General features: G+C 34.5%; 1 protein-coding gene across 7 annotated transcripts in view; it reads right to left on the bottom strand.

The window, feature by feature from the left end:
• Positions 1-224: 224 nt before the first annotated feature.
• dpy (fibrillin-like protein dumpy) overlaps positions 225-14,627 on the bottom strand; it is a 256,661-nt gene continuing 242,258 nt past the window's right edge. For 6 of the 7 annotated variants that reach the window (XM_080147847.1, XM_080147848.1, XM_080147849.1 and 3 more), the window contains 10 exons: positions 12,108-14,027; positions 10,816-10,931; positions 10,241-10,553; positions 9,774-9,918; positions 8,747-8,882; positions 8,134-8,295; positions 7,118-7,219; positions 6,825-6,974; positions 6,376-6,511; positions 225-3,162 (listed from right to left, as the gene is read on the bottom strand). In XM_080147847.1, coding sequence (XP_080003973.1) covers positions 2,567-3,162; positions 6,376-6,511; positions 6,825-6,974; positions 7,118-7,219; positions 8,134-8,295; positions 8,747-8,882; positions 9,774-9,918; positions 10,241-10,553; positions 10,816-10,931; positions 12,108-14,027 — 3,776 coding nt within the window. In that variant the 3' untranslated portion in view covers positions 225-2,566. The remainder of the gene's footprint in view (positions 3,163-6,375; positions 6,512-6,824; positions 6,975-7,117; positions 7,220-8,133; positions 8,296-8,746; positions 8,883-9,773; positions 9,919-10,240; positions 10,554-10,815; positions 10,932-12,107; positions 14,028-14,627) is intronic. The other variant, XM_080147853.1, reaches the window with a different exon arrangement.

The raw sequence follows: 14,627 nt of genomic DNA, 5'->3' as shown, positions 1-14,627 counted from the left end.
CACTATAGGTAGGACACACCCTCTATAATAATAACCCTTTCCATGTTTTCACCCCAGATCGACTTTTTGTTTTCATGTAAAGGGTTAAAAAAACATTGAGTTTTGTTGAATTTTGATAGGTTGGTTCCTAACTATTTGTGTTCATTGTCTTATCTCTTAAGATACCTGATGAGTTTTGGAGTAGCTTACAGTCTACAATTAAACATAGAAACATAAAGATTTTTTAAATTATTTATTTCTCAAAAATGCCACAGTTGATATCAACACTTTTGTATCATTCACACTAAATATATATAAATATAATATATTCTAATTAAAAATATGTTATACTCATATACATATTGTTATATATATATAGATAGATTTGTTAATAATAGCAGAGGGTTAATAAAATTAATAATGGTTAACAGAAAAGTAAAAACATACAAAAATATAAACATATTTAACAACAATGAAAAAAGTATAAATAAGTTCAGAATGAATCATGATTTACACATAAAAAATATAATTTACACTATAAAAATTCTACCAAATATTTAAAAATAATTTTAGTAGATTTTTTACAGTGTTATTTCAAGAAAATTCCTAACAACATAGGTTGAAAAATTGGGAAAAGTTGTTTTTTATTTTTGCTGAAATCAAAAATATTTTATTTATCAACTTTAAGTTGATTTTTGAGCACATGGATTATAATAGAATTAATTTCAACAAAATTGAAAAACTTTTGAAATTTTAAAATTTAAAGAAAATAAATCTTTAACATTACCACATTTACCACCTTAAAGGTGGTTTCTTTTTGAGCACATGGATTTTTTGTAGCAATATTAAAAAATTACAATCTTTTTATTGTAAATTTAGATTTAAAAGATAAAAAAGGCCCCAAGTTTAGATATTAAAAGGCCAATCTTTTGTCATCCTTTAGGTGACTAATTTTTGAGCACATGGAATTGACTTTAAAATATATAAACTTAAAATATTAAAAATAAATCAAAACAAATTCTTTTTTTGTCATTGAAGACTTATATTTTGAGCACATGGAGATTTTTGTTTTAACTTATTTTTAAGAAATAAAGACCTTTTTTGTTATCAAACATTTTTGGGCTAAAAAAGTATCTGCACTACTTTTTTAGTCCAAAAAAATTCCTATGTTGTTTTTTTCGAATTTATTATTGGAATTTTCTTTGATAGGAAAAATCATCTAATTTTTACCAAATTTTAAATAAAATTTACAATTTAATAAATCAATGTCTGTGATAGGGAACAGTGAAAACTTTTATGCAAATCTTAATTAAAAAAATGTTAAAATGAGAAAATTTCTCCTGAATACTTTTAAGAATAACATAAAAATTAAGGATTTTTTCGAAAAAAAATCTTCAAAATTTTTTGGAAAAATCCGCAATTTTGCTTATGACTGGTTTAATAATGATTAATAAATCTCCTTACAATACTAGTATCACATCTGGTCAGGTAGTCGAGGTAAATATTATAACTGTACAAATAATTATTATTGGGGGGAAGATTAAAAATTTAGAATATGCAACATTTTTAAAAAAAGCCAATTTTTTGGGGGGAGGGGATTTAAAATAGCACAAGACACAAGGGTTAAAACAATACAAAAACTGTCGCTTTCTGGGCATAATCTGCACTTTTATTGGAAACCAACAAAAAATTCAATTTTTATGGTTCCTTTATAATGCCCAGAAAGCAAGATTAAAAGTATATTTTTCTATACAATAAAAATTAGTTTCTAAGTCTCTTTCTAGCTAAATATCATAATAAAATTAAAATAAAACGGCCAATGACAAATGTAAAATATAATTAGCAAAGTTAAAACTTTAGGTATTTTTTTTATGGTAAAATTGAGACATGGCAGTTTTGGGCTATATAAAAAATTGGCCTCTATTATTATGTAAAATTTTCTACTTTTTAAAACATCTTTGGAAAAAAAAAATATTTTTAAATAGCCGATTACAAAGTAAGGAATGAAGCACAAGGTAAAAGTTTTAAAGGCAAATTTTATAAATTCTACATAAATACAAAACAAATTTTAAAATGAGTAAAAATTACAAAAAGAGCCTTTTATTCCTTATTTTATTTTATTTCAAAATTTATAGGTAAACTGTAAAAAAAAAATTAGTTTGTCCCAAAAATATCATATAGATGCTGTTCTAAAAGTAAGCTGTCTGGTTTTTAAAGAGCACAAAATTTGACCAAACAACTCAACTTTTTTATTTCTGCACTTTTCATACCAAAAATATGATATTTTTAGAATAAATTAATTAAGTTTTTACAGTGTACATTCATTAGAAGCTCAGTTTAATAAGTCTAATTTTCAATTTGCTAAAGCTTTTTTTTTCATAGTAAAAGATGTTTTCATATTTGTTAAGAAATTAAGCTAATATGTGTGTGAATGATAAAATTACAATAATTTTTACTAATTTCTTCTTTGAAGCTTCTTTTAATTGTTGAGTTATTAATTTTGATAATGTTTTTAAATTCTTCTTAAAAATAATATAACTATAGGTAGTATTAATGGGTTAGAAAAATGGCGGGTTTTAAAAAATGTCTAATGTAAATAATCTGGCGCGGGTTCCGTCAACGGTGGTGTTGGTGTTGTAAACAGTGGGTTGGGGAACTCGGCAGGATGTGGCAACGGGCCGGCGGATTTGGGCTTTCGCCGGTAGGCCATCAGCCAGCAGGAAACAGCGACTGCCACGGCTACCAGAGCAAGCAATGCTGTGATCACCAGAGCTATGATAAAGCCGATCTTGGACACGCACACTTCTTGGTCATCGTCTAGTCCTGTGCGCAGAGCGCGCTGCGCTTCTGTGCGCCGTTCAATAGTCAAGATGGCGTTGGACGACACCTTGATTTCTTCACGCAGGGCGCCCGTTAAAACGGTGCCCTCCACGGCACGCTTGACACGCTCCAATCCGGTGTTATTGATCTTATTGTCCAACTCGAATTGAGCAACGTCTTCGGCGGTAATCTCTCGCCGTTTACGACGGCCAAAGGCGTTGCGGCCACCGCAGTTCTGCGGCTGACACTGGCCGAAACAGACGCGCACGTTGCACTGGAATCTGATGTTGTTCTGGGACGGGAATTTAAAGGCGGAGAAAGTGGCTTTCAGAACACCTTCCGTTCGTGAATATTCCCATTCATCTGAAATAAAAAGAAAAATTACAATTTTTTACTATCTTTTTACACATATATAAATATAAAAGGGGTATGAAAAGCAAAAAAATAGCCCAAAACCATATCAAGACCTATATCTAAAGACTAATTAGCCCAAAACCATCCGGGGATCTATGAAAAGCTTCAATCCAACGGATAACTGGTTCAGTAGTTATCAAAATCTTAAGCTACAGATAAAAAAAAACTTACTATTTTATAAAAATAGGGTTAAAGATATTATAAAAGAGAAAATTTAGTGGGAAAATTGCAGATGTCTGACTTTTTCAAAGTAGACATTTATCTAATTATATCCATGGATCTACAGGGATAAGACAATAACCGATAAATTGATGTACATTCCAAAGGAAGATAAACAAAATTTCCCCTTCTGTAGATTACAATTAGTGGTTGAAACTCTTGGACACTCAACTAAACGAACAAGATGAAGTAAAAGTCCCCAAAGTAGTTGAGCAACGAATAAGAAAACATTATTATAAAAGTTTGGGTCCTAGTGTAATAAACAGCCTAATGTCCCCTCCTTCCCTGAATTTAATTTCTACTTTCCCATCCCTTTTTCTTTCTTTGTATGTATTTCTTAATCTATTTTAAAATCTAGCTTATTACATCCAATATATTTTATTATTAATCTGAATTTAATTAAAATTTGAGTGTCATTTTATTGAAAGACGTAAATTAAATTGATGTCATTTTAACGATGTTCTGTAATTTATTTGCAGTGTTAAGATACAAAATTATTTTTATGCATACATTTTTCAATCTATTTATTAGGTGTTATCCCTCAAAGATCAAAGCGAGCAAACCTCCTTTTAAAATAAATTATAAATAAATGAAGGGGATGTTTTTCATCTATATGTCTAAACTCTATTGGGTCTATAACTCAATTGGGATCTACTGCAGTTCATGGTAAAATATTGCTGGTAACGAATGCTTCCTGTTTCCTGGCAATGTAAGAAGATTCCTGGATCTAGCATAACAAGAAATAATGCTGGAGCTACCAATGTTTAACTTTCCTGGTTGCCAGCAATTTATGCATATTCCTGGTCACTACCTTTTTTGAAATATTCCTGTTAAAAAGCAATATTTCCCTTTTAATTCACATTTCCCTTTTATTACACTTACCCCACAATTAGAGGTTGATAAGATTCACAAAACTCAAAAGTGGCTATTTTGGCATGTTTGTCTGATGTGGGAGGGTGGGGGGGGGGGGGTTAGTGGTGTTTCTCTGTAGTAATTGAGGGAGCTAGGAAAAGGTATAAATATTGCTCCGCTCTGCAACAATTTACAGTAAATTAAAAACCTTAAACTGATCAAATGTAAATAATGAATTAGAGAAAGGGGAGGGGGGGACTGAGACAAATATCATAAAAATTCCTTCTGATTTTATCAACAGTTATTAATACAACGTTTATGAAGGTGTAAAAAGTAACAATATAAAAGTAGTCAGGAAAAACTTTAAGGTCAATAGGTCCTGGGAAGGTTTTAACTATTTGGTTTATTTGAGGGTATCATCCACAATCCTCCTAAGATAAACCGCCACTAGAAAAAAATATTAAAATTGTTTGGTTCATCAGTTAGCAAGATCCCTCTGTGTACAAAGACAGTCAAACACACACAAAAATGTGATACTTATAAATAAGTATGAAACTCATTATGTAATTGTAACTTACTTTTCCTAAATATTTTACTTTAAATTAAAATCCTTCGCTACTTTATATTGTAGATTGTAGCGGTTGCGCCCTTAGCATCATGAGGCTCCGTTTTGAAATTGATAGAACCTTGAGAAGCTTCTCTAAAATGAAGAACTCAATCGAATCAGTGGTTAGTGAGATCTTAATTGAGAAACAAACAAATATTACTATATTGTCAACCTTGCTTGCTTGAGTTTACAAAGAATCAAAAGGAAGGAAGATAATTAGAATTTAAAACACTCGCCAAAAGTATCTCAGAGATTCAGTTCATAAATTTTAAATTTAAAAATGGGTAACCAATTAGCTTTTTTGTCAAGAGGTTTCTTTATCTTAACTCGAATACCCACCAATTAGAACCCCGCATTTTATAAGACGAAATAAAGATGCCATTCAAATTTTGGCGCAAAAGTGTTAAACTTTCCCCTAAAGTTTATACAGCCTTAAATGAGGAGGGGATGGCGTTAATTGAATTTAAAAACTCTCGCGCTTTAGCTGTCTGTACAGTATTGAGTGGGATGGGTTGTAAGGTATAGTTACGAAATTTTGGCGCCAATTTAATCATATGCGTGTAAAGGTTTATTGATTTACATTTGACTGTCTAAAAAGAGAGGGAATAGAATAATTTGAAATAAAAATCTCCCGCCATAATCTTACTTACATGGTTTCATGGTCTGTACGTCACAGTTACGCCACTCTTTTCAATTTCAAGAATTTTTTTTCAATTTTGATTCTTCCCCCCCCCCCCCAAAAAAAAACACAATGAAACCTGGCCGCGGCACTTTTTTATAATTAGGTTAGTTTAGGTTATAAGGGCTAGTATTAAGTTTTGGCATTCTATAGGCGTTTAAGTTCGTTTGTTTTACTGTTTGATTTCAGAGCCTCACTTAGAAATAAATTGATTTATTAATACGATTAAAATTACGAATTTATCTCGCCCACTTTTCAATATATTATAAAAATAAAAAGGAGCGCCTAAATTTTGGCGCGAAAGTGGATATTAAGATAGAAACAGTTAAATATATAGGTAAAGATCCAACTCTCCTATATCCTTTCCCCACCTTTATTAATAAAATAATTGAAGCAACTTTCCCTTATTAATCATTGCTGTTTACCCCCTAAGAAAATGTGATAAGGGGTATGGGGTAAAAACTCCTGTAAGCCAGTAAACTTCTCTCATTGCTGGTAACCTGGAAAATTTGCAGATTGCCAGCTAACAGGAACCTAGGATTTAGGGGAATTTGCGTGCTGCTGGATCCAGGAATCTTGTAATATTGCCAGGAACCAGGAAGCATTCGTTACCAGCAATATTTTACCATGAACTGCAGTAGATCCCTCAATTGTCCTAACCCTGCAGGGCTATATTGGACACAATATAACCTAACCTCTTATTTTAAATGCATTTTTAGGAGAGGGGGGGAGGGTTATATCTTCTACTATGCATTTTAGGGGACACCGCTATCTATTCATAAAAAATATCTTTAATTTTACTTACCAAAAATAGTTGGATCAGTGGAGCAGCCGTTCTCATCCGTTACCATGTACGTATTCTCTTCATCGTTATCATCCGTTGTGTGGGCTACGCAACGGCGGGCAAAACCGCCGTAGATGGCGTTAGGTTGCACTTCAACCTAGAGTAATAAGTTGTAATTAAGCAATAAGTTAATAAATCATTCAATTGGTCAATAAATAAATCAATCAATTGAATTATATATTTATCAATAATGAATTGATATATAAATCAATCAAAGAATTAGTCAATAAAACCAGTCAATCAATTGATCAATGAATCAATTTATCAATATCTCATTTAGTCAATCAATCAATCAGTCAGTCAATCAATTAATCAAACAATTAGTCAATCTATCTATCTATCTAGGTATCTGTCTGTAAATGAATCGACTAATCAATTAGTCAATCAATAAATTAATCAATAATACGAACCTTGAGCATAAGAGTATCTCCGACTTCTGCGCTGCTAATATCATCTCCGTTGCTGTTACAAATGCGCATACTACATGTCGGCGGAGGTCCGGTGTTGGCGATGGTACCGCTAGTCGTCAGCAGATCAACCTTGAAACCAGTCTCAATGTCCTGAAAAGTTTATAATTGTTAGGATAAGTTGTAATGCTTGTATCTATTTTTTTTAGAGTTAACAAGAAGATACGCTATATCTGCGGCCTTAAATCCTATAAATTGAATAATAAGTTTAAATCAGTAGGGTAATTCTATTTTACCTGGGTTCCAGTCTTGTATACACATCTGATTCTGTAGGCCTGAGACTTGAAGGTGACCAACTTGGGATGTTTCTGTATCACAAGGATAAAGGCAGCCTCGCCCTGAAAAAATATGGTATAAACAAAAACAAAATAAAATAGAAGTGGTCGAAAAGCAGTAAAGTAGCGGTCTGACTGCTAATCTTAATAAATTATTAAATTTTCATCATAGATGGGAAAATCTGCACACAAAATTTCAGATTTCTATCTTTTATAGCAGGTAAGAAATTCAGCATTTTATATATCCTTTTTTTGTGTACCCTTAATCATAGAGCTACGCTACTAAAAATCTGGATGACCTTAGAAATTTATCAAATACGAAAGGTATATTCTTAATTTTGACTTTGAACTCAAATACAACCCCCCCCCCCCCTCTATCTCAATTTATAAAAACTTACTGTAAAATAATGATCAGATCTAAATAAGCTTACAAAATACTTCCAGGAAAAAGTAAGATTAATAATTGGGTATCATAATAACATAATAAAAGAAATTGTCAAAAAAGTTAGAAACTTCTTATTATTAGGAAAACTTGGTACGTTCATATTCAAGACAGAATAATAATTTTATTTTTACATCAATATGTGGATATGATTGATATGTTTTAATATTAGTTTAGTTATAGAAAAAAACCTTTAAATTAAACTTTTAGAATGGATATAGGATATACGGGGATATATTGTTAGTGTAAATTTGTCGTCAATTCAGTTTGCTATTATGGACCTCATTTATTGGTCAGATCGTACATCCAGTAAGTGGGCAAGGGTGGGATAGAGGATTGTATGGGGAGTTTCGTTATTTAGCCAGTTTTGAGCATCAATTTATCAGAGTACATGAAAATCTGGTGCAATATCCAAGTAATAATATATCAATTTTACCAGAAGATGTAAAAGTTTGTGGCAAATTAGTTTTTAAAATATATCTAAGATCCTAAATTCTCGTATTTACCCAGCTGTGGAGAGTAAAAATTAACTTACCGCATTGTGGAAAAGACCACAGGTGCCGAAGAGGACCTTAAAGTTGATTTCCTCGACCCCAGTTTCTCTGAAGTCAACAGCTAGCCTACATCTCTCCTCGTTAGAATGACCCTTCACGTACATAACACCGTGGAATTTGTCGTCCCGTAGGTCAATATCAACCTAAAGTTTAATATGTTTTAAATGTTCACAGCCTTGCTAGCCTTCTAACTATTTTTTGGGAGGGTAACACCACCCTCCACAATTAGAATTTTTTAACTAGAGCAAAAAAAAGTTTTCTTCATATACAATATAACTTAAATTACTATATCATCCTTGCTTTTTGACAGATTTTTTTTTATACCAATCGCTCAAATAAATAATGCAAGTAAATTATAACACTGAATATTTTCATTTCCAGAATGGCTTCGAAATCAATTAATGTCCGCTGGATTAGAACCTGTTCTTAGCCATACTTAAATTTCATGTATAGCAATTTCCATTAATATTACAATAAAAATCATATAAATATTTCGTGTTTTTTGCCAGGCCATTCGGGGTCTCTGTGCTAACAACAAATCTTTAAATTTTCATTTTAATATCCGCGGAAAGCTGTCTATAATGCGATACATACCTGAACACCATCCGCCAGACAGTTAACTGTTAGATCCGGTGTTGGGAAGGTTCCTGGGGGCGGGGGCGTGGTTGGGGGCGGGTAGCATCCGTTTATAGGGTCACCTATGTACCCCTCTATACACTTGCACACACATCTAAATAGACAGATAGTTTAATCCTCATATAAAAGTAACAGGATGTCTATCTAAAGATCTCGATAACCGCTGGACCGATATTTTTCTCCTTTACAGTGAAGCTAATTATATTTGTTGGGGCGGGTACCTACACACTCCCAAGAGAAATTGCCATGTTGAAAAATAACCCCCCACTTAAAAATATTTTTTAAAAATCTTACGAAGGGTAACATTGTTTATCATAGTTGGATAAGTACATTAATTTATCGTCCAATGTCTTGTCTCTTACGTTTCCTTAGTATAGATTATATAATATGTAATATCAAATGCGTTGTTTAGTTCAAAGTGTATAAAATTTCCTTTAATGTTAATTAAAAAGTAAAAAAATATTGGCCTTTTTATGTGAAACATCCCTTACTGACTTGCTTTGGAAAATGTCAATTTTGTTTTATCCGCATTGAACGCAGCATAAAAAATGTCATTTTCCTAACAATGATATACTGCTTCTATGTGACTTAAAACTTAAAAATTACGTCTTTTGAGATTTTCATTTCTTATGAGAATTATAAATCTTTTAAATAGCACAAAATGCAGTATTATGGATACAAAATATATAGATAAACAGATATAAGGTTGAATATATAGATAGATAGATAGATAGTGCTCTAAAAAAACGAAAATTTTGACATCCCCCTTAAGATTTTTTAAACTACCCATTGAATGTCTAATGGCGGGGGGGAGGGACATAATTTTGCTGGGGAGTTGGATACACCCCTCCCTCTGCACTCCTCTGTGCATAAAGCTTGTAATAGACAGACACAAATAACACAGATAAATATACAACAGATTAATAGCTAGCAAACTTGACAGGAATAAAAAAAACATAATAGGTAGATAAATTAAGAAGCATACCTATGATTAATGGGTGTTCCATAAGAGTTAGGTCCACAAGGCCACTTGATGCAAGGATCCCCGCAGGTGTTGTTACTCAATTCACAATATTTGATGTTGATACAGTCATTATCTTCTACACATTCAAGTATAGGCACACATACTCCTTAAATAGATAGATAGTAAGTTGAAAGGGTTTTTAATAAAATATAGCTTCTCATTTTCCGATAAAAACTCATCAGTTTTGATCCAAAAGTATTAAAAATGACACAAACTCTTTTTAAAAACTAAAATTAGAAACGTGGGAGAGACGACTCACCCCCCAACCCAACATAAATAGATTAATTATATATATTTTGAAAAGTTAGTTAAAAAGATATGGATAGTTTTATAAATTGTTAGTTATTAAGTAAACATACTTTTATATTTTCATAGTTTTAAGCTTATCTAAAAAGAAAGATTACTTGAAATAATTACAACATTTATACCTTCTGGATTAAGCTCCATGCCAGGTGGACAGACACAAGTTGACCCATCGCTGCTGGGCACCAAGCCACGTGACGAGTCACAAATACAACGTCCACCAATCAACACAAAGCCGAGCTCTGTCTTGCAGCGGACACACACGCCCTCGTCGTCCAGGTAGTAGCCGTCAGGGCAAACACATTCGTCGAATTCGTTTAGGATGAGGCCGCGACCAGGTGGACACGTTGGCACGGGGGTACACTCGATGGCCGCGTTGCCCTGGTATCCAGTGATACACTTGCACACCATAGTTCTGATTGGTAGGGTGTCAAGCACCTAAAATGAAATAGTTTATTTCAGCGCCAACAAAAAAGATATTAATTTAAAGGCTTTTATTTTATTTTTCGATACAGGATTTTTCAGTAAGCCTCAGAACCGGTTCTCATCTAGTAGATAAATTAATCAGATTTAAAGCCATACTTGGAAAACACATTATAGATTTAAGCTTCGAAAAATAAATGTCATCTAATGTTTAATTTAATGAAAGATACACGTAGTATAATATAGTAAAATTAAAAATGGCGTGAAAATAATTTACCTGGCATTGCGCATTTGTACCGCAAGGGTCCGCCACTGTACACGGGTTGACACACTGCTGGTTGATACAAGCTGTCTGGCTGGGACATTCAGAGTCGCTGCGACATCCGATTTCAACTGAAATAAGGGATAGGTTAGGTTAAATAGGGAACAGCTGATTTTCAATTATTAGCTAAAGGAGCTAAAAGTTATATATTTTTTTTATTCGGTTAGGTAAAGTGGGCCTCGGCTGGGTTAGAACCCCAAATGTGTGGAAAAGAAATCTAATCTTTAAATGTCCATATTTAATTTTTCCTTATAATTCTCTGTTTTTATTTAATGATTTAATTTAACTGATTAAGATCAGAACCATTCTCTGATTTCACTATTTACAAAGAAAACTTGGTAAGAGAAAATTATTATAAGTATTTTATTATTTCTTCATTACAGTTGGGTTCAACCACTAATTATAATCTACATAAGGGGTAAGTTATTGTGTCATCATTGCGGATGTATATCAATTTATTGACCATTGTCTTATCCATTGAGAACCCTGATCATAAGTATTTTTTAAAAATATAAATATTAATTTAGTTCTTGTATCTGTAAATCCCCTAATTTTGTAAATTTTAATTAACTATATTATACAGAAAAAAGTTAAATTTAGTTGGTTCTGTCTTTCAATTTGTTTTCATGAATACATATGTCTGCTCCTACCTAGAATCAAGTTAAAGTAAAGAAAATTGCCAATTAGGATTGGATTTCTACTTCTTACCATTTGGGTAAAGGGATAGGCTGATAAACATTGTTTTGAAAAACTTTTTATCTTTATCATTTCCAGTGTTCATCATAATAAATTACATTTTCTTATTTGGTGGTTTCCCTTAAATTGACGGGTCAAACACAGACACACCATTCCCAACCTATTGTATTACTTTTTATTCAAGATTTTTTCAGTTGTATAACTTGTTCTTTTATGCATGAAATACTCTTTTTAATCAATCAGTGTGCTTTGTACGTCAGTAAATAAATGTGAACATGTAATGATTAAACACAGTACAAAATTCATTTTTATTTGTTGATTAAAATGTAATTTTGTAAATATTAAAGATTATGAAAGTAAGTAGACTAAAATGAACAAAAAATAATTGATCACTGAATTTATCATTTTTATCATTTGCCAATAAAAAAGTAAATTACAATAAGCCATCTTTTAAAAAAAATTACGGTCTGAGTTGGAGAGGAGCTGTGCTGAAAAATTTATGGAGTAGCTTCACAACATTAATGCTAAAAAACCAAGGAAGAAACACGTACCTTTAGTGCAGCTAGTTCCCTTGCTGCCTTCAAATCCAGGCGGACAGTCACAGTTGACCACGTGATCCACCACTGTACATTCAGCTGGCTGTACACACGGGTTGGAAATAGAGCAGGGGTCAATACAGTGGTTGTTGTAGCAGGCCTTCTCTGCCGGACAGTCAAAATCCGATCGGCAATCAATTTCAAAACAGGTCACGTACGGGTCGCCTTCAAGTCCCGGTGGACATGAGCAAACCGCCTCATGACTGATGGCAGTGCAAATGGCTTCGCCGCCGCAAGGTAGATTACCAGGGCCACAGACAGGTCTGCACTTCTGGTTGCGGCAGGCATGCGTGTCCAGACAGTCATCATCAACCTTACATTCAATCTTGACACAAGCAACATCGGGATTGCCCTCATAGCCATCTTCGCAAGTACAAACTGGATGGTGGTTGATCACGCGACAGAAGGCATGTTCTCCACATGCACAAGGATCTTTACAAATTTGATTGATGCAAGAATCAGTATCAGAGCATTCATCATCAGTGGTGCATCCTGCAATGATGGGGGATAGAGTTTTACATCCACCGTTGTCATCAGTGACATAGCCGTCAGGACAACTGCAAACCATTGTTCTAACTGGTAGGGAGTCAATGACGGCGCAGGAGGCAATTCCAGTGCAGGGATTGAGTGTCTCACAGAGGAGGGTACATTTGTTGCTGAGGCAACCATGGCGCTGGGGACAATCCTTATCTTCAACACATTCCGGTTTGGGGATGGGGATACAGGCAACAAATGGATTGCCGGTGTAACCTGGAGGACATCTGCAGTCAGGCCTGTGATTAGCCACGAGGCAATCAGCATTGCTGGCGCATGGGTTCTCATACAAGCAGGGATTGATACAATCCTTGCTGCGGCATGCACGGTTGTCGGGACATTCAGGATCAGATCTGCAGCCAATGACTTCGCAGGCAACAAATGGATCGCCTTCATATCCTGGTATACAGCGGCAGTTGGCCTTGTGGCGCGCTGGGTAGCATTCAGCAAATCTACCACAAGGATCGTCAACAAGACAAGGGTTAACACATTCTCTGTTGATACAAGTTTCTCTGTCTCGGCACTCATTATCGCTCTGGCATCCAATGGGTTCACAGGCAATCAGTGGATTGCCGATGTATCCAGGTGGACAGGTACACACTGGTCGGTGGTCTTGGACAAAACATTGGGCATTTGTGCCACAATCGCAAGGATCCATACACTGTCTGTTGATACAGGCTTCGCCGTTGGGACAATCGTCATTTCTGGCGCATCCAGGTGGATTTGGGAGCTCTACAGGTACACAGCTGGTGTCGGTGTCAGGCACCCAGCCCTCGCGACAAGCACAGATCATTGTACGGAACGGCAGGCTGTTGACAACGGTACAAATGGCTGAGACGTGACAAGGTGACAGGGAATGGCACGGGTTCTCACAACGTTCATTGAGACAAGCTGTGTCGTCGGGACAATCGCCATCAACACGGCATTCAGGTTCTGGCTCCAGAATATCAGGCTGTTCTTTGGGCCTGCAGGATATCAATGGATTACCAACCCATCCTGGCGGGCACATACACTTGGCATTATGATTCTCAACACTGCACGTGGCTGATGGAGCACAGGGATTATCATACAGACACGGGTTAACACATCTGTTTGATATACAGGCTGAATCTGAGGAACAGTCAGGATTGATGCGACATTCCACACGGATACACTGCACGTACGGATCTCCCTCCAGTCCTGGTGGACATCTGCAGCCTGACTGGTGGTTGGTCGAGTAGCAGATGGCGTTGGACGCGCAAGGATTGTTGGCCACACAGGCGTCTATACAGGTGCCGATGCCCTGGCCGTTGATGCTGCAGATCTCGGTGTTCTGGCAGTCTGGGTCTGCCTGGCAGCCGACTGATAAAGGAAAACAAGATTAGTATTGATGAAAGCGTAGGCATGTCAATTAACATATATTTGTCAAGTTTTAAAAAATCTTAAAAATTGGAAAGAGACAAAACTATCAAGTATTTGCTTTTTTATCTCAATAACTTTATAAATTCTTCTACTTTATCTTTTTATGTTATATACTATACTTTGTTACGTCCAAATGTACTTTTACCTTAATAAATTTGTTAGAAAAGTGTAAAAAATGAGACATTTAACACAGAAAATCAAATTATATTTTCTAGCGAGAACATAAAAGTGTACATTCAAACTAACAAAAAAAGTTTTAAAAGCACCGCTGTTCCGTACTATGGTATATTGAAATACTTGCAGAAATCTTAAGGGATAAGACAAAGGACAATAAATTGGTATAATTCCCTATTGTGATAAACAAATTTTCCCTGTTATATTCGTTGAAAAGTTTGAACCAATCAATCAAAATTCAATAAGAGTATGCAAAGTTATTAAGCCAACACGTAAGGAACGGGGTTGTAAAACGTTGGGTACCACTGTCATCTACATTAAACGTTACAGTCTTCACCTAAATTATGAAGAACGTATTTTTGCCCT

Source organism: Acartia tonsa, chromosome 14 (genome assembly GCF_053477335.1).
Source record: "Acartia tonsa isolate MP-2025a chromosome 14, ASM5347733v1, whole genome shotgun sequence".
Classification (NCBI taxonomy): domain Eukaryota; kingdom Metazoa; phylum Arthropoda; class Copepoda; order Calanoida; family Acartiidae; genus Acartia; species Acartia tonsa.
The sequence above is the reverse complement of the archived record's forward strand: the minus strand, read 5'-3'. Positions and strand labels throughout refer to the sequence as shown.